This window comes from Lagopus leucura, unplaced genomic scaffold (assembly GCF_019238085.1).
Source record: "Lagopus leucura isolate 7727_CA_CO unplaced genomic scaffold, USGS_WTPT01 Super-Scaffold_739, whole genome shotgun sequence".
NCBI lineage: Eukaryota > Metazoa > Chordata > Aves > Galliformes > Phasianidae > Lagopus > Lagopus leucura.
In genome coordinates this window covers 11,053,903-11,072,030 of record NW_024962255.1, presented here as the reverse complement: position 1 = coordinate 11,072,030, position 18,128 = coordinate 11,053,903, and the positions used below count along the sequence as shown (strand labels likewise).

General features: G+C 52.8%; 2 protein-coding genes across 8 annotated transcripts in view; both read left to right on the top strand.

Moving 5' to 3' along the window:
• The first annotated feature begins 291 nt into the window (after positions 1–291).
• PALD1 (phosphatase domain containing paladin 1) lies at positions 292–13,571 on the top strand. 2 transcript variants are annotated; one of them, XM_042863341.1, is made up of 19 exons: positions 292–349; positions 2,739–2,930; positions 3,122–3,224; positions 3,300–3,479; positions 3,724–3,888; positions 4,132–4,368; positions 5,144–5,292; positions 5,376–5,472; positions 5,559–5,663; positions 7,794–7,889; positions 8,052–8,186; positions 8,393–8,509; positions 8,589–8,768; positions 9,585–9,782; positions 9,885–10,025; positions 10,269–10,340; positions 10,505–10,645; positions 12,433–12,588; positions 13,341–13,571. In XM_042863341.1, exons 2-19 carry the CDS (start codon positions 2,746–2,748, stop codon positions 13,491–13,493), a joined length of 2,610 nt encoding a protein of 869 aa, XP_042719275.1. In that variant the 5' UTR covers positions 292–349; positions 2,739–2,745; the 3' UTR covers positions 13,494–13,571. The 2 variants fall into 2 exon arrangements, with proteins under 2 accessions (XP_042719275.1, XP_042719276.1); XM_042863342.1 differs by lacking the exons at positions 12,433–12,588; positions 13,341–13,571 and adding an exon at positions 11,517–12,410.
• Positions 13,572–17,820: 4,249 nt separating this feature from the next.
• The window catches only part of ADAMTS14 (ADAM metallopeptidase with thrombospondin type 1 motif 14), a 20,656-nt gene continuing 20,348 nt past the window's right edge, over positions 17,821–18,128 (top strand). For all 6 annotated transcript variants that reach the window (XM_042863213.1, XM_042863212.1, XM_042863211.1 and 3 more), the window contains exon 1: positions 17,821–17,890. In XM_042863213.1, coding sequence (XP_042719147.1) covers positions 17,821–17,890 — 70 coding nt within the window. The remainder of the gene's footprint in view (positions 17,891–18,128) is intronic.

The window sequence follows — 18,128 nt, the reverse complement described above, 5'->3', positions numbered from 1 at the left end:
CCCAAAGTGGAAAGGTGCCGACCCCAAGGGCTGCTGGCTGAACGCTCCGTGGGGTCCTGGGGGCCGCGGCGTGAGACCCGCCCCCAGCCGCAGGCTCAGCCCTCGGGAGCGGGGCGGTGCCACGGCGGGATGCGGGCGGAGCCGGGCGGCAGCGGGCGGAGCCGGACCGCAGCGGGGCCGCTTAAACCCGTCCCGCCGCCCCGCCCCGCACCCGGACCGACGGCCGGAGGGACGCGCGGACGCAGGTGGTGGGCGGCCGTGGGGCTGCTCCGCCAGCCCGGGCCCCGCAGCCCCGATGGGGCCGGCCCGGAGCCGCCCGCGGCAGCGCTGAGCCGCACGGAGCCACCAGGTACCGCGCTGGGAGGGCGGGGCGGGGGGGCTGCGGGGATGCTCGGGTCTGCATCCCTCGGTCGCTCTCCCGGGGGAACCGCAGGCCGGGAGCCCCGTGCTGCCCTCGCCGTGCGCGGGGCAAAACGACGGGGCGAGAGTCCTGGCCACGTCCTGCAATGCTGCGGGACTGCTCTCGCGTCGCTATCCCGCGGGGTGCCGCTCCGAGCTTTCTGGGAACCGCTGCGAAGCGCTGTGGGCTTGGCTAGTTTCGGTGGGTTTGGGAGCCGAGCAGCTCCGGGCGAGCGCTGCGTTTCCGACGCCCCGCGGTGGTATTTCTCACCTTTTCTTTGAGCTTTCTTTGCGCTGAAGCGAGCCGCTTCCTTCCGGCGCAGTCTGCTGCGGGGGGACCCCGTAGGAAGGGACCCTTACGGTCATCGGGCTCAGCTCCAGTTTGCAACCCGAAAGGAGCATGGCCTTGATTCCTTCCCATTTTCCAACTTTTAAACACGTATTTTAAGCCACTCAGTGTGCCTCCCGGTGCTTTCTTACTGACCGCTCTAAATCCAGCTTGCTCCCCCCTGCATCGGAGAGGGTGTGCTGTCCCATCTCTTCGTTTTTTGTTTTTTGTTTTTTTGTGTGTTTTTTTTTTTTTTTTTTTTCGCCCCCCCCCCCCCAAGGTATTTTTGCTTTTGGAGAAAGGGATGAGAGAGCAGGGGCAGCACCACGCTCCATCACTTCCTCCCTCCGGTGATGCCGCGTGCTCCCCGCTCCATCCGGCGGTGCTTCCTGCCCACCCCCACGACCCTCCGGAGAGCACCGCACGTTTCCCATTTTGGGGTTAAATCCCCGGTTTTGGGGCAATTCAGGGCCATGGCCTGCTTGGCACAAAGCTTTCCCCCAGCAGTGCGGTGCCTTTGGTAATGGCATAGCCGTCCTAATTTAGGAAGCTGTAAACGAGCAGCTTGCAGGGAAGGGTGTAATTTGGGGGTTTCTCCCAGGGAGAGGCCGTATTATGCTCACAGAGGACGAGTGGCCGTGGCACTAGTTCCGCTGTAGACAGTGTAAAACCTGGGTGGGACGCCCAGGATCAGTGAGGTGCTTCCCTGCCAAAAACATTAAAAAATCTCTCTATATTTTAAAATACATAACTGAAGTGCAGTGCTGGGGGTGCAGCAGTGGTTTGTTTGTCCTCGCTCTTCCCGCTGACAATGAGGCAGCCAGGGCAAGTGCACGCTTCCTCCCACCGTGGCAGATGCATCCTGCAGCTGGGCCCACCCGCTATATTTAGGCTATTGTTAGTGCTGGCCTTGGGCCCCTGCCAGCTCCCCGTGCCGTGGGGGTTGGACCCATATGTGGGGGCTGACACGGTGGGAAACAGTGGGGCGAGGTCAGAGTGAGTGGGAGCGCTGCTCTTCTTTTGGTGGAGAAGGGCTGTATGGTTTGCAAGTAGCAAACAAGCAATGGGATTTATTTATTTTGGTTTAGAGGAAAGAAATGGCTTTTTACAAGGTGGCCAAAAATCCGGTCTTGGTGACAAAGCCTGTTTGCAAGGCAGCCGAGCAGACTGCAGAAGCATCTGTGGGTTGGGGTACCGGTTACACATCAGTACACAGCTCCCAGCACATTTGTGTCCATGCAGCCGAGCCCCAGTGCTGTGCGTTTGCTACAGAAGCAAGAAAAGCGCCTTTTTCTTCCTGGGCTTAACAGGAAGAACAGGCACAGCATTGTCCTGGGGCGGCCGAGCGTGGCGGGATGCTCCTGGCTGTCCTCTGCTCCCCTTTGGAGTCCTCTGTATGCATGCAGGCACATGTCTGCAGGCACATGCATGTTCACGCTTGAGGATGTGCATGCATGAGCACACATGTTGGCGTGCACATGTATGTGCCTCTATATGTGCACAGGAAAGCCAGCTGCGATCCCGGTGTGCAACAACAAATGCAGCGTGCTGGGAATGAGCCTGGGAGGAAATCACGGAGAGCTGGAGCACTTAGCTATATTTCTCTGCTCTTCAAGCATTTTCCATGCTCGCGGAGTGCGCTGGGGCACAGGAGGCTAATGGCTGTCCTGCCGGGACGGGAAGCCGCAGGTCACTCTGCAGTGCCATCTGCTGACTCATCACATTTTGGGGGCTGGCTCCAGGGTTTCTCCTTTTCTCTTCTTCCCAGCCCTGATGGCAGAGAAGCCGTGCTGGGAATTCAGCCACGGTGGGGCTGGACCCTGCCTGGAGGACAAGGGGGGAAGAAAGCCCATAAGGAGAGCGGGAAGGAAATTGGAGAGCACGGGAAGGGCAGGGTTCGTGTTTCTTCGGAAATGGGCCTCCCCTTGCCGTGCGGGGCAGCTGAAAAAATTCCTCTCCATTTACCATTCTCCCTCCCTCCCCTCAACCCTGTTTTTCTGTCCCTGTGCAGCCTGTGGATGATGGGCACGACCGCCAGCACGGCTCAGCAGACGGTCTCAGCCTCTGCCTTTGAGAGTGTGCACGGCATTGGCACCATGGAGGACCAGCGCTCCCTGAGCATCCACTCGTTCCAGACCCTCGGGCTGCACAATAGCAAGGCCAAGTCCATCATCACCAACAAAGTGGCACCAGTGGTCATCACGTGAGTCCCAGCAGCTACCTGCAAGCCCTTCTTGCTGTCTCCAGATTGAACACTATCCTTTCTTGGTTCATTTCAAACCCTCTCTATCCTTTGTTGCATGCTCCTCTGTCTCTCCATGCTTTTGGCAAAAAGAAAACCCTACTTGTTTGTTTTTGGGTAACCTTACCTCCTTCTGCATGTGGTTCCTCCAGGTATAACTGCAGGGAGGAGTTCCAGATCCATGATGACCTGCTGAAGGCCAACTACACGGTGGGACGCATCTGTGAGACCACACTGGAGCACTACCTGGTGCAGGTTGGCATTGCTGCTCATTGCTCCCGCATGCTTCCTGTGCTCGGATCCTGTTCCATCTTCTTTCTTATCCTGCAGGGGAAATATTTCATGGTCAGAGATGTGTACAGCAAGTTGGATGTCTTGAACACTACCAGCACCAGTGGTGCTCCGAATTTCCGGCAAGCCAAAGGAGGCTATGCGGTGTTTGGTATGGGTCAGCCCAGCCTCAATGGCTTCAAGCTTGTGCTGCAGAAGCTGCAGAGAGAAGGCCACAAGGTTGGTGCAGCGGGAGCAAGCGTGGCCTTAAAGCTGGGCGCTTCTGCTCTTGTTTGTGGGAGAGGATCTGTAGATTGTTGTGGAAGTCGAGGGGATATCTGTGGGGAGAGTGGCCGAAATGCTCCGTCTCCAGAGCTGCTGGCTGGTCTGTGGAGAAGGTTGGCACAAAGTTTTGGGAAGCCTTTTCCCCTGCTGCATGTGTGGTGTCATCCCCTGTATCCCTCATCTGTGGCCGTCTTTCCAGGAGTGTGTCGTCTTCTGCGTGCGTGAGGAACCCGTGCTGTTCTTGCGGGTGGAGAGTGACTTTGTGCCCTACACACCACGGGGCAAGGAGAACCTCCATGAGAACCTCCACAGTTTGCAGAGGAGGCTGCGTGTGGAAGACCTGGAGCTCACCATCCGCAAAGAGGTGATCCCCATGGGCTGGGGGAGATGCTGGGGCCTTGATAGGGTTCTCCATCTTCTAGCGTGCAGCTCTGTATCCTTGGGTGTCCAAGAAAGCATAAAATCAGAAGCAATGAGGTGGGGATTGGGCCTATTCCCCACCTTTGGATGTCTCATGGAGGGGTTTGAAGCAGACAGATGCTGCATGGGGCCTCCATGAGCATCCACCAGGCTCACAGGCGTTGATGGCAATCTCCATCTCCACTAGATCCATGACTTTGCACAGCTGAGCGAAGGAGTCTACTATGTCTACAATGACATTGAGCGCTTTCGGGACGAGCCGCACACTGTGCGGGTGCAGGGTGAGGAAGACATCCATGTGACAGAGGAGGTGTATCGCCGGCCCATCTTCCTCCAGCCCACCTACCGCTACCACCGCCTGCCCCTGCCCGTGGATGGGGCCCCTCTGGAGGAGCAGTTTGATGCTTTCATCTGTTTTCTTAGGGTGAGCCAAGCAAAACCATGGGGATTTTGGGGTGGGATTTGCTTCCTCAGCTTTCTGGGACTGGTGCGAAGGTTACTTCTGCACTTGAGTAAAGGAGCCGTCTCCACCCCTGGCAGAGTGCTGGAGATGCTCCTGGAATCATAGAATGGTTTGGGTTGGAGGGGACCTCTAAATTCCAGTCTCCCTGCTGTAGGACCCTCCCACTAGACCAAGTTGCTCGCAGCCCCATCCAGCCTGGCCTTGGTAGCTCCTTGTTTAGGCTGATTAATTTTGGGTAGACTTTATTTTGCAAGCCCTTCATATACGACAGTCACCAAACCAATGTGCAGGCTTGGTGTCACCATAGTCTTCCCTCTTCTAAAATAAAACAGAAGTTCTTTCTGTGCAAGGTAGCCTGCCTGGGGAAGCACCAGCTGGAGGGGTCCCTGAGTCTACCTTCTTCCCTTTTTGGCTTTGTATAATGGGGAGCTTGTACGTGTGATTGTGCCCTGCTTGTCCTTGCTGGAGGTGACCATTTCTCATGCCGCCTGGCATTCCTGCAGGGAATTCCTGTTTGGGAGAAATGGTCTGGGTTTGATGCAAATGCTTTTGGTGGCAGGCCTGGTGTGGAAGACTGGGGATGGGTAGTGGAACTAATGGTGATCCCATCGTTAATTCATGGAAGAAGGGATCATCACTGATGGGGCTGTACATCAGCCTGGTCACCATGAGGAGATGTCCATGCCTGTGCTCTCCTTGCTGCCTCTGGGCACCATCCATCCCTGTCTCTTCCTAGGAGAGCCCTGGCCTGCTGCTGCGGGATCCCAGCTACCCCCCGCCAGCACTGCTCTTCAGCTGCCAGACTGGTGTGGGCAGGACCAACTTGGGCATGGCCTTGGGCACCCTTATCCTCTACCATCACCGGGGAGCAGCACCAAAGCCTGAGTAAGCGAGACAGTCCCAGGGTGGCCAGGATGGCCATGGTGCTCATTGGTTTAATGGCCTTTTTCTCCTTTCTCCATGGGCAGCCCGCCGCATCCAGCCAAAACGACTCCAAGGGCCAGGTTTCGGGTCATCCAGAGCTTCATTGAGATGGTACCCAAAGGGCAACAGATGGTGGAGGAGGTAAGTGGGGGGAGTCTGCCAAACCCATGCTGACCTCAGGATGGGCAAGGAGGGCTTCCTCTGCTCACTGGCTCTCCCTGCTCAAGGTGGACAGTGTGATTGCCTCCTGCTCAGAGATGCACGACATGAAGGAAGCTATCTATGAGTCCAAGAAGAAGCTGGAAGGGATTGGAGAAGACTACCAGATCCAGGTACTGCTGCTAGGGTGACATCCTCATCTCCAAAACTGGGCCATGGAGCATCAGTCAGGACCCCTTTTAGTGAGCCATTAATTAGAGGATTGCTCAGCTGCCTTTATAACCCTGCTCTGTGCATGGTAATTTATAGAAATGTTTTCATGAGCAGATAGGAAGAATGTAAATTATAAAAATCCAAAACTTCCTGTGCTCTGGAAGCTTCCCAGGGGTGTGTGAACCTGGAAGGTTGTGAAGGTTTTTCCTATTTAAGAGCCATGAAATTGAGCAGGCTGGAGCTTCAAGGAAACCTGACTTCTTTTTTTGAGCAGTGTCTCTGATTCTGACAGATGCCTTTGAGACAGATAATACCCTGTGTCTTTATTTTTTGCTATCCTTAAAACTGCAGAATGAGTGGTTTGGGATCCAGCATCTCTTCAGGCTTTTCCAGTCAGTCTTCTTTTGGCTAACTGAGAAGACTTGAATCCCAGATCTGAGTCCACTTTTTACTCCCTTTCCAGCCTTTCTGGGGATGAATTTTTCCATTGGGGTGTGACGAACATGCCACTACAGTGAGGAACCCCAAATTCCATCCTTCCCTGTTTATTTCCTAGGGCAGGTCTGCATCTGCTTAGTGCTGCTTCATGTGGTGGCACATGCTGTTGTGTGCAGCATGGAGACTCTTGGCTAGGGGGCCAAGTGTGGACAGAGATGTAGGGGCACCCATGGGTGCCTTTCTTGGGCACTTTGAGGGCAAAGGGTGATCTGGCTGACCCTCCATTCACACTGGGGAGGGCTGCTCTGTGTCGTCTTTGACAGTGGAAAACAAATGGCTGGGGATTGCTGTAAATTAGCCCAGAGGAGTGTTTATTTGAAGTCTGCACGTAGCAAGAGCACGTTTAAACAATGGCGAGGGGCCAGGAAAATGTGCTGGGTGATGTGGGTGGGGGGAGAGAAGGAGAGGAAAGGACTCTGCGGGCACGGAGAGTTGGGTGGGGGGGAAAGGAGTTTGAACTGCTGCAGTGATGGCACAGTGATGTGATGCAGGGTCTTGGGTGGCATGCTCAGTCCCATCCCTGCAGTGCCTGGCCCTTCCTGGCCTGACCCTGGTGTGACTCCATGCTCCTGGGTTCTGTTGTGAGTTTTGGAAGCCAATGTACTGTTCTGCCTCTTGATAAATGACAGCAGGCCGGATTTGTCTTGTGGATCACAAGTAAATATTTATGACTCAATGCCATTGCGTTGGCAGCACGCAAAGCCTGCTTGCCAAGTCTGCCTGCGATGCAGGAAAGGATCTTCTGCAATGCATGTCTTAACAGGGTTTCTATCATGTCCAGGATGGGGTTTTTGCTTGTAGGCAGTAGGGGCAGGTTATGTGTGTCCCCCTGGGGTTTGTCTCACGGACCACAGTCTCCAAAGAGGCTTTGCGAGAACCTCGTGTAGAGTTGGGTGCTCTTCAGCTTGTCCTGAGGTTTTGAGCTTGCATCCCCAGGGGAAAGCCCACTCGTTTCTGGGGAAACCCCATGGCTCTTACGGAAGCCTGATGGCTGGAGCATCACACCTGGAGGCCATAGTGGTGTCCAAGACAGTGTTGGCATCTTGTGTTAATCAAACCCCTCTGTTTGGGTCTTGCTCTCCCAGTGGCATCTGGACATTGTATCTCCTGGACAGGCAGGCAGGCAGGCTGTATCATGTTGGACCTGCTCCCGGCGCGTCCTTGGGTGAAAGGAAAGGCTTTGTTTGATCTGAAGTAAAAATTTATAGCTCTAAGCATCTCTTAATATGGAAAAATATTGAAATGTTTCACTTAAAGATATAAATTAAAAAAGAAAAAGGCACCAAATACTATTCCAGATACAGTTCTGTGGTTTTTTTTCACTGCCATCCTCATTTGGAAGCAGCTTGGTGAAGTTGGTGTGAAAATGCTAAAAACCTTCTTAAGGCCAGGGACTTAAATGGCATTTCTGCTTCCTTTCCCCCAAAACAGTACTTAAAAACTGCCTCGGGCCAGCTTGCTCCTTGCTTATCTCCTCTTCAGCAGGCATGTGGTGCTCTCCTGCCCAGTGTCCCAGGGCTCCAGCAGGAGCTGCTCCTGCCCTGTGGTCCGCTATGGATGTGATGAATGCCCGGTGTGTTGTTTGCTTTTAGGGGAACAGCACCAAAGAATATTTCCTTCAGAGGACTCTGCAGAGCCTTGAACGCTATTTCTACCTGATTGCCTTCAATTACTACCTTCACGAGCAGGTAAAGGCCACGTCTCCTGGCTGGGTGGTGGGAGGGCAGGGCGATGTCTCAAGCTGAAGGGAGGAGGATGGCATCACCATTGTTAGTTTTGGAAGCATGTGGGGGGAGGGAGGGGTGAGCCCAGGCTGATGGCGTGCCCCCTCCCCGGCCCCCCGCCGGCAGTACCCCCTGGGCTTTGCCCTCAGCTTCAGCAGGTGGATGTGCCGGCACCCTGAGCTCTACCGGCTGCAGGCGAGTATGAACTCCTCTGAGCTTACCGTCTCCGGGGACCTCATCACCAAGGGGATGCGAGTGTTGGTGAGTGCCTTGCCTGGGTGTAGGGACAGGGCTGGTTGTCTGCTGGGGGTGGTCTTGGGATGCTCAACCTCAAGGAGGTTTGGTGGGGTGGGAGAAGCAAGGGGTTGATTCTTGGGCCTCCAGGTCCATCTCTTCCGCCAGGACGGGTGTGTTCCTAGTGATGCTTTGTGCACACCACGTGCCCAGCCCTGTCTGTTCTGCCACAGGTGGTGGATGAGCGCTTCTGTCCAGATGTGCTGAGCACTGTGAAGGAGATGAGCGTAGCCAATTTCCGACGAGTGCCTAAGATGCCCGTCTATGGGACAGCACAGCCCAGCTCCAAGGTGAGAGGCAGGTGCCTTGTGGCAGGCAGGGCCACCCCTTTGGGTGCCACCCCCTCACCTTGGCTACCCCTCCCTCCAGGCCCTTGGCAGCGTCCTGCGGTACCTGACAGATGCAAAGAGAAAGCACTCGCACATCTTGTGGGTCAGCCTGCGGGAAGAGGTGGTGCTGGAGGGGAATGAGCAAATCTACACACTCAGGGAGCCAGGAAGCCTCGACCAGCTCATCCCTGTGCCGGTATCCACACCTGAACAGCTGGAGGTGAGCCTGGGCTTTGGGGTGCACCTTGGTGTGCCTGGTCCTGCCTTGGGGTAATGCATTCTGGGTGCAATGCTTGTTGAAGGCATCTCCTCTTTGCATATGAGCATCTTTGCTGGAGATCACCAGAAGCACAGGGGCTTTGCCCCAAATAGTGCCAAGGGAAGGATGCACGAAGGTTTCACACTGGGCTTGTGTGAAATCTGCTCCTCAGTGTGTTCATGGCTGGTGATTCAGGCCTCCTCCTTCCCTCTGTCATGTCTCTTTGCTCTAGAATTTTACCCTATAGCCCATTTCAGCTAAATTTGACCTTGCATTACATTCCTGTGAGCTTTCTGCAGATAACTGGATGTAGGACAGAGGTGTAGATCATGTCCCTTATGAGGAAAAGGCATCTCCCACTCTGCTGAGCCCTCATGAGGGAGATGTCCCTGGGAAATGAGTCTTAGCCCCTCACCCACCATAGCTATTGGTTTGATTTTTGTTTGTTTGGATGGTGAAGGGGATTTTGCTGCCAGCAGCATCTTGGCTGCATGGAGAAGCTCTCTGGAGTCTTGGGCAGGGCAGTGCTAAAGGTCCCTGGAGGGAAATGGTGGCCAGAACCTGGAGTGTGGGTCTGTGTCAGGCTGTATCTTAGAACATAAAAATACTGGGGAAAGAAAACAAAACAAACAAACAAAAAAACCCAAAACAAAATAAAAAATAAAAAATAAAAAATAAAAAATAAAATTAAAAAAAAAAAAAAAAAACCAAGGGAAATGGGTGGAAGAGGAGTAGGTTTGATAGTTCTGGTGGTGAGGTTTTCTCTGTTCTTTGCAGAAACTTGAGTCCACGCTGAAGGGTGACCTGCTGAAGTCACAGAAGTGGCTGGAGGTCTACCTGGAAGCAGAGAAGCAGATGAAGATGTTCAAGAGCTGTCTGACCACGCAGGAAATCTTCAACCAGCACAAGAGCACCTTCCAGGGCCTGACCTACCGGCGCATCCCAGTCCCTGACTTCTGTGCTCCCAGGGAGCAGGTAGCAGCACTGCCACCACATCCTCAAGCTGCCTTTGTGTTTGTTTGTTTGTTTTTTATGGTGTGACCACCCTCCTTAAAACCCTTGGTGTTGTTCTCACAGGATTTTGACCGGCTGCTGGAGGCGATGAAGAGTGCTCTGGCTGAGGACTCACGGACAGCCTTTGTGTTCAACTGTGCCAGTGGCCGGGGCAGGACCACTACAGCCATGGTCATCGCTGTCCTCACGCTCTGGCACTTCAATGTGGGTACCAGTGCTTCCAGCTGGTGGGGGCTGTAGGGACAGTTCCTCTTTTTGTTGCCTCAGTGTAGCCACAAAGGAACTGTAGAAGGAGTGGAGATGTTGTCATGTTCCTGTGGAGTGGTGGGAGGCTCTGCAGGAATGAAGGGTTAATGGTGGGAGAGATGTAGTTCTCTTGCAGAGTAGATGGGTAAAATTTCAGATGTGCCAAGTGTGTAACACTCTGTCCTTCTCTGACTCCTGCAGGGCATCCCTGAGATGAGTGATGAGGAGATTGTGAGTGTGCCTGATGCCAAGTACACTAAAGGGGAGTTCGAGGTGAGTCCTGCAGCCAATGTAGCCCCATGCTGTAGAGTCTCCAAAGTCCTGAGATGTGCTCGGGGGAGAATGGTCCTTTCCTGGTCTTGAGGGTTGAGCATGGGCATGGAGTGGTTGGGTTGAGAGCAGCAGGTGAAGCTCCTCCTGCTCTACCTGTGTTCTAGGTAGTGATGAAGGTGGTCCAACTCCTGCCTGACGGTCACCGGATGAAGAAGGAGGTGGATATGGCCCTGGACACGGTCAGTGAGACCATGACACCCATGCATTACCACCTCCGAGAAATCATCATCTGCACCTACCGGCAGGTGAGCAATGCCCTTTTCTGCCATACAGCTGAACCACCAGAACCTAAATAGGGCAGCCACATCATGGATAGGGGTGGGACTTCACACCGAAGCTATGTGGCATGTCACCAGGGTTCCTTGGGTGGTGGCTTTGGGGTTCCTTCATGATTTTTTTTTGTTTGTTTTTTTTTCCCCATCAAAACAGGAAAATACAGTAAAGCCTGACAGCTCTCACATGCTCTGTTCACCACAACTGGTTATGGGGTGAGGAGCAAAAAGCAGAAGATTAAGTTGATGATGGATTTACTACTCATTGTGGTCCCTTACCCAAAGCAATGGGGGCGTGAGGGTCGTGGTGGTCCAAATAAGCTCAGCATCCCATGCATCCCTTGCTGTGCTGAATCCTGCATCCCATCCCTCCTGCTGCAGCCGGCAGAGGGCAGGGCTGCTCTGTCCTGTTCTCCTTCCATTCCTTCTGGCTCCTCCGACTCAAGGAGGAGGAACACCCGGGCGTCGCAGCTGGCTGAGCCATGCGCTTCTTGGCAGCCTTGCCTTTGCAGAGCTGTGATGATGGTGTGAGCTGCTCCCATTCATTAGCATTATTATTTTTTGGAAGGCGGCTGCCCGCCCGTTCCCGCGACCTCCTCGTGGCCCTTGCTGGCACTTGGCAGTGAGGAGCAGTGCATGGGTGTTCCTTGGCCATATCCTGTTTCCCAGCCAGCTGTATCCAGTCTGCCCTGATGGCCTGGTGGGGAAGGAAGATAAGCAGGGAGTCATCCGCTGCCCTGTTCCCCTTGCCTTAGGAAGAGCCTTTTATCACTGCCTTGGAGGCGTTGTGTGCAAATTTTTTAATGCAGTTTTTTTTTTTTCTTTCCCCAAAATCTGAGCCCAGGATGGGCGAGCTCCATGGGGACATCTCTGCTTTGACTGGCAGGCGCAAACTGGAAGAAAGGTGTGCGCTTCCAGGTGTACGTAGCCCCACTGTGGGCAGGTTTTTGTTGCATCCTGCTCTTTGTTCAGTCTTGGGTTGAAGGGAGCAGCGTTTGGTGCCTTGCAAGGGACACTTTGCAGGGTCAGGACAAGCAGGATGGGAGGAAAATGTGCTCTGGTGCTCAGCTCATATTCTTTCCTACTCCTTCCCATCCTAAACTGGGAGGAAAAGATAGATTGATGCCTTCCTTCCGCTTCTGGAGGATGTGTTGTTTGGGGAGGCTTCCTTGATGGGAGCTTCTGCAGAAGCTGGCAGCAACAGCCAGCTGATTCCTTCAGTCTCAGCTACAGCAGAGAGATCCAACAAGACTTGCATGTTCATATGATCCATCAAGATGATGACATCCATTAGGTTCCTTGGTTTAGTGGGCATTTCTGTGGGGTCATGTTACTCAATTGTTGTTGTCTTTAATGCAGTTGTTTCCTGCCTGTTTCCCACCTTTTCTAACCAAACATGAAGCCAAGTTCTTGTCAGGATCTGCTCTGTGCAAGTACCCATGCATACACCTGGGGCTGACATCTTTCCCAGTGCAGAACTGATCACATTTAGAGCCATACTCATAGCAATACCATCAGCTGGGGAAGGAAAAATAGCAAAGCATGGTTTTCAAGGATGGGAACACTTGTTTCCAAAACCTGTAGGGAATGGCTTGCAAGGGGAGAGAGGCAGGATGCTGGGCACAGGCACGTGTTTAGTAACACCTCCTCTATTTCTGAGGGTTGCAGGACTCAAAGGGAGGCTTTTTGTATGCTGCAAGCCACAGCACTATGAGAGCTTGGGCTGCCAAGTAGATTCTTGTCCTTCCTTGTGCTTGCAGGGGCGGTCAGGCAAGGATGAGCAGGAGCGGCGGCTGCTGCGGCTGCGGAGCCTGCAGTACCTGGAGCGCTACATCTACCTGATCCTCTTCAATGCTTACCTACACCTGGAGAAGAAGGACTCCTGGCAACGGCCCTTCAGCCTCTGGATGCGTGAGGTAGAGCTTCTGTTTGGGCCAAAATGTGGTGCAATGCAGTGCTTGGGGAGGAAGGGTGCCTGAGATCTTATCTATCATTCGCAGGTAGGTGTGCAGTGTGTGTTGGACCCAGCCTGCTGCTACTTCTTGCTCTTAGGACCCAACGTCTGGGGCTGTGCTCCCAGCGCTGGGAAAGCTCCTATTTCAACACAGTATCTTGAATAAGCTGTTAATTAACCTATGTGTGTGAAGACACATTGAGTGTTAGGGAAACACTGCACCTCTACAAGGTGACAGAACCTCATCCCTCGCCCAATGCCACCAATTTGCGATGGGGAAAAATTCCTGGCTTCTAGGTTCTTGTAGCCAGGCTAGGATGCTCAGCTTGTCTCTGCTCCTGCCCTGACTTCTTGACTCCTCCAGGAAGACTTCAAATCTGAGATGTCCTCCCCAGGTGCCCCATTTGGGCAGATGCTGTGCCCCACTGAGCATCAAAGGTCCCTTTGGCTCCAGCACAAGCGCTGTGCTTTCAGTTTTTATTTAAAAAAATAAATAAATAAAAACCCAACAAGGCCACATTGTAACTTTATTTCCGGAAGGGCGCCAAAGCTAACAAACCATAAAGCTGCTTATAAAACCCAGCAGCGGCAGCCAGAGGAAGGCTTGGGGAGGGGTCGGTGCCATGCAGGCGCGGTGGGCTTGGGTCACGCAAGGAGATGCTGTGCGGCCGTTCATCTGCAGCAAAACTACCTCACCCTCTGCTGTGCTTCCAGGTGGCGGCCGTGGCCGGTGTGTACGAGGTGCTGGATGGGCTGGGCTTCCCCGAGCTGGAGCAGCTGGAGGATGAGGAGCCACTGCGGAGGCTGCGCGGGCGCTGGAGGGCGCAGAGCAGGGCCGGCTGGCTCAGCCGTGGGAACTTCGTGTAGGGACAGAGACTGCGTGCCCCCAAAATGAAAAGGGAGGAAAAAAAGAACCAGTAAGAGGGGAGAGGGAGGGAGGGGAGAGCCTCTGAGCATGAGGATTAGGGTCAGGGGTTCTTCAAGATGCAATAAAGATGTTATAAATTAAACAAGAAGCTGTGCGGGTGCTTGTGAGCAAGGGAGCATGAGCGACTATATATGTGTATGCATACTGACATAGCAATATTTGTAAGCATGTACACATACACTTATTTTACAAGTGTTTGTATAGGTATGCATGCAGACATGTATGTGTATATCCAGACCCAAAGCTCTGTAGCTTGCTTTGGGACTCGCAGCCTTCCCCCTCCTTGCACACTGGGAATTCTCAGTAGCTGGTGGTATTTGCTTGTTCTTGCTAATTTTTTTTTTTTAGTTGTTTCTGGCACTGGAGGTAGCAATACATTGGAGCATCCAATGTCTGATGGTGGTTGAAGTCTCGGAGCGTCCTATATTCAATGGCAGCACTTGGAAAGACAGTGGGAATTCTGCCTCTAAGCATTAGGCCTTCAGAAAATACATCTGGAGTGCACCTGAAAACATAAATAATAGGCATAATGAATAGATTCTTTTTTAATTGGGTGCAAAATGATCAAGAAGGGACGCAGGGCTCTCTCCTGCTTGCACCCCAGTGCTTGGGGATGGCTGGAGCTGCCTGCTTTCATCCACTGCCAGCAGCAGGAGGCGCAGACAGTGGAGAGCAGAAAGGGGAGCCTGGAAAAAAATTATTTAAAAATAGCATAAGATTATTTAAAAAAAAAAAAAAAAAAAAAAAAAAAAAAAAAAAACAACCTCCTTGGCTTAATTCCTGCTGTGGCTGCAAGTGCCCTGATTTCCCCCAAGGTTCCCTCGACAGCATTTGATTTTCCAGCTCAAGCGGGCCTTTTGGTTTTGCATTTTTTTTTTTTTCTGGCTGCATCATTGTTTTGCTGAGTATTTTCTGCTGATTGGGCTGGACTCATAATGAGAGGCAGGAGTGGGCTGTGCCCCCACCCACACCCTCCCTAACAAGGGGGGGAGGCTGAGCAGGGGCTTAATGAGCAAGTCATTAATTGCTGCAGCCCTCCAGCCCTTTAATCTGAGTAATGAAGGCTGGAGATTTGCATCACCTGCACTGGGGTCTCAAAGGCTTCTTTCCGCTTTCCCACCTTCGTGACAAGTGATTTCCAACATGGGCCAAAAGCAATTGTCTGGAAGAAAAGGGGCTGATGGGTATGAATGCATTTGGGTGTGAAAAGGGACCGTGCTCCATTTATTTTGGGGTGGGAACGTCATGGCTGCAGTGTGCAGGCATTCAGCGCCCTCGGCCTCAGGCATCCCAGCTCTGCAGGGATCAGGAATGCCTGCTCCCAGCAGTCCCCCAGCACACTCCCTCGCTGTTATTGGGATAAGGAGGGTGATGTTTGCAAGTGGGAAGGAAATTCTGCTTTGAGGTGTGCCCCACAGCATCTCCAGAGGATGCCCGGGTGGGACGTGGAAACTCAACGCCTTTAGGAAAACACCCACGTTCCACTGATGGAAAAAAGCTATTTGCGTCAGTAAACGCGGGCTTTGTGGGAGGGATGGGATGTGGGACCCTCAGCGCGGGGAGGGACTGCAGCCACCTCCCCAGCCTTCTGCCTGCTGGAGATGGTGTGCTGGGGGCTGGCGTGCTCATGTGTGCAGAAACATGTCAGTGCTTAAGTATTTCTTCTTGTTTAATCCCATTTCAAAGGCCACAAATAAGGGTATAATTGAATATCCATGGGTATAACGAGGTGATATATACATAAGGAGTTTCTCTTTGAAGGTAGATGCGGCACAGAGGGCAGGTTGGGGGCTGCCTGCACATTGGACACTCCATTCATCGATGGGGCAGTGTCCCCCTCCATCTTTTGAGAGTGATTTTTTTTTTTTTTTGCTGGGCTAATATTGGTGAACAGCCCTGACCCTGCAGGCCTCTGCAGGTTCCCGTGTTTTCCCTTCTGTGCCACGCGGGAGGCTGCTGGACCTCGGTAAGGCAACGCATCTGTGTTTCATTTTCCAGCTAAAGAATAGCAATTAAGATGCTTCTGCAGAGCCAGGGCTTGGAAAACTAAAAATAAAGCCATCCCCCAGCAGCCCCAGACTGCATCCATTAACAGCAGCAATCAAAGAAGTTGGGGGCACGGTGCAGAGTGTGGGCTTGAAGCAGTGTTTCTTTGCACATAGTGAGGAGAAAGGCTGCACACATGAAAAATTGATCTTCCCTGCATTGAGACGAAGGAGCGCGGTGGGATGTGTGGCTGTGCAGGAGTGATGAGCAGTGTGGGGATGAGCAAAGCCCCAGGGGATGGGGAGGAGGAGACACAGAGTGTGGCTTTGGGCTTCACGCAGCAGTAAGCGGGATGTGATTAAAAATGAATAAGGGGAAGGTGCATCTCCAGGGAGGCTGTGCAGAGCTGGCCTTGTTCGTTGCACTCATCTCTTCAGTTCTCTGCTATTTGTTTGGAATATCTGCCTGCTGGGTGGCTTGCGGTCAAACCCAGCCCTGTGGGAGCCCATGGTTCACTGTGTCACGCCCCATCCCCACCACCCCACATTGCCATTGGGGTCCCCCCAGACATTTGGGATGGCAGGGGGTTTCTGTTGGCTGGAGCGGCCGTTCCTAGAAGGAGAGCAACTTTTTCCCCTCTCCTTTCCCAGCAGGCTCTGGCAGCTGCCCAGCGCTGCAGGAACAGACCTCCTTCGGTCCGTTCCCATTGCACGGGAAGGGCTGATGGTTGGGTTGGTCGGGGCTCTGGGCAGCCTGACCCAAAGGACGACATCTCCATCTTGAAGGACGGACAGATCCCTCTTTCTGCATTGCTCCCACTCCACGGCGGCCTCCTGTTGTTTGGCACGATGGGAACACGGCGTGGAGGCCAAGCCCAGGGCCTCCAGCACCGAGCCCTGCGGTGCCACGCTCTTGTCCAGGCATGGTGGCCTCCCCAGCAGCTCCCCACACCTCCATGGGGCTTTCCCCCACAGGCCCCCATGCAGCCCTACAGGCTGGGGCTGCACTCCCAATGCGTGCCTTCTGCCCCCAGCGCGGCGGCAGTAAATATTTTGGGTTTTAATCTAATCGGGGCCGGCATGCCTGAGGGATGAGGTCATGCAGTGCATGAAATGCACACCAACAACTTTGTAAATTTTCTACTTTTTTTTTTTTTTTTTTTCTCTTTTCAAAATCTTTGCTATTTTACTTTTTTTTTTTTTAACAAAAAAATTGTTCTGCCTTCATTATTAATTTTTTGTTGTTTCCCTTTGCTTTTTCTTTTGCCGATTTCTTGCTCTTTTTAACCTCTTCTCTTTATTGCTTTTTTTCCCCCTGCTCTTTTTCTTCTGCTATTTCTTTGGTTTTTATTTTGTACATTTTGTATGCTCTTTATTTGGTTTTCTTTAATATGTTTTCCTCTTTTCTTTTTCTTGCTCTTTTCCCTCCATTTTTTTGTCTCCTTTTTTTCTTCTTTTTTTTTCCACTTTTTTTGTCTCTTTTTTCTTTTTTTTCCCTTTCATTTTCTTTTTTTCTCTTTTTTCCTTTCTCATTTATTTCTTTTTTTCCTTATTTTTCCCTTTTTCTTCTTTTCCTCCTTTTCTTTTTTATCCTCCTTTTTTTTTTTTCTTTTTATCCTCCACATTTTCTCCTTTTTTTCTTTCTTTTTTCCTCCTTTTATTTTCCTTTTGTCTTTTTTGCTGTTTTTTTCCTTTTTATACTTTTTCTTTTTTTTCCTCCTCCTTTTTTCTTTTTTTATCCTCCTCTTTTTCCTCCTTTTTTTCTTTCCTCCCACCCCTCTTTTATTTTCCCTTTTTTATTTTTTCTTTTTTTTTCCACTCTTTTTTCTCCTTTTTCCACTTTTTTCCCCCTTCTTTCTTTCTCTTCTTCCACTTTCGTGCTCTTTATTCCCTTTTTTTTTTTTTTTTCCCTTTTTTCCCCCTCTTTTCTTTAAAATTTCCATTTTTCTTTCGATTTGCTATTTTTCCTTCTCCCCTTTAACTTTTCGCGTACTTTTCCTTCACTTCAATACCGCCTCCCTTTTGTTTCCACCTCCCCTTTCGCTGCCCCTATTTCCCCCTCCCGTCCCCTGCCCATCTCCCCACCCTCCCCAGGCTCCGCCCCGGCCCGCCCCGTGCTGCCCTCACGGCGGCGGCGTTGGCCGCGGGCGCGCAGCTCGGCGCCGCCCGTTCCCCGCAGGCAGCGGCCCCGGCCCCGGGCAGCGGCGGCGGCGGCGGCGGCGCGGGGGAGGCGGGCGCCGAGCTCTGTGAGCCCCGCCCGCCCCGCAGCCGCCGGCCCCAAATGGATTATCTGCGGCTGGTGCTCTCCTGCCTCGTCCCGCTGCACGGCTGCCTGGCCGCCGGCGGCCCAGGTACGGGGGACTGAGCTGGGGGGTGGTAGGGAGGATTCGGGGCTGCGAGGAGGGTGAGCTGGGTCGGGGACGAGCAGTAGGACGGCATCAGCAGTGGGGATTGGAGAGAGGGTTAAACGGTGAGCAGTGGTTGGCGTGGGAGTGGTGTTGGTGGGAGGAACTCTGCCTGGGGTGACCCCAGTCTGCCCCAAATCCATCCATCCATCCATCCATCCATCCATCCATCCATCCATCCATC

Bases quoted from the DNA above. Each gene is read 5' to 3' on its own strand.
- PALD1 (XM_042863341.1), top strand. From the start codon at position 2,746: ATGATGGGCACGACCGCCAGCACGGCTCAGCAGACGGTCTCAGCCTCT. The intron at 3,480-3,723 runs GTTGGTGCAGCG...CCGTCTTTCCAG, and splicing joins TGCAGAGAGAAGGCCACAAG to GAGTGTGTCGTCTTCTGCGT. The intron at 10,646-12,432 runs GTGAGCAATGCC...TTGTGCTTGCAG, and splicing joins TCATCTGCACCTACCGGCAG to GGGCGGTCAGGCAAGGATGA.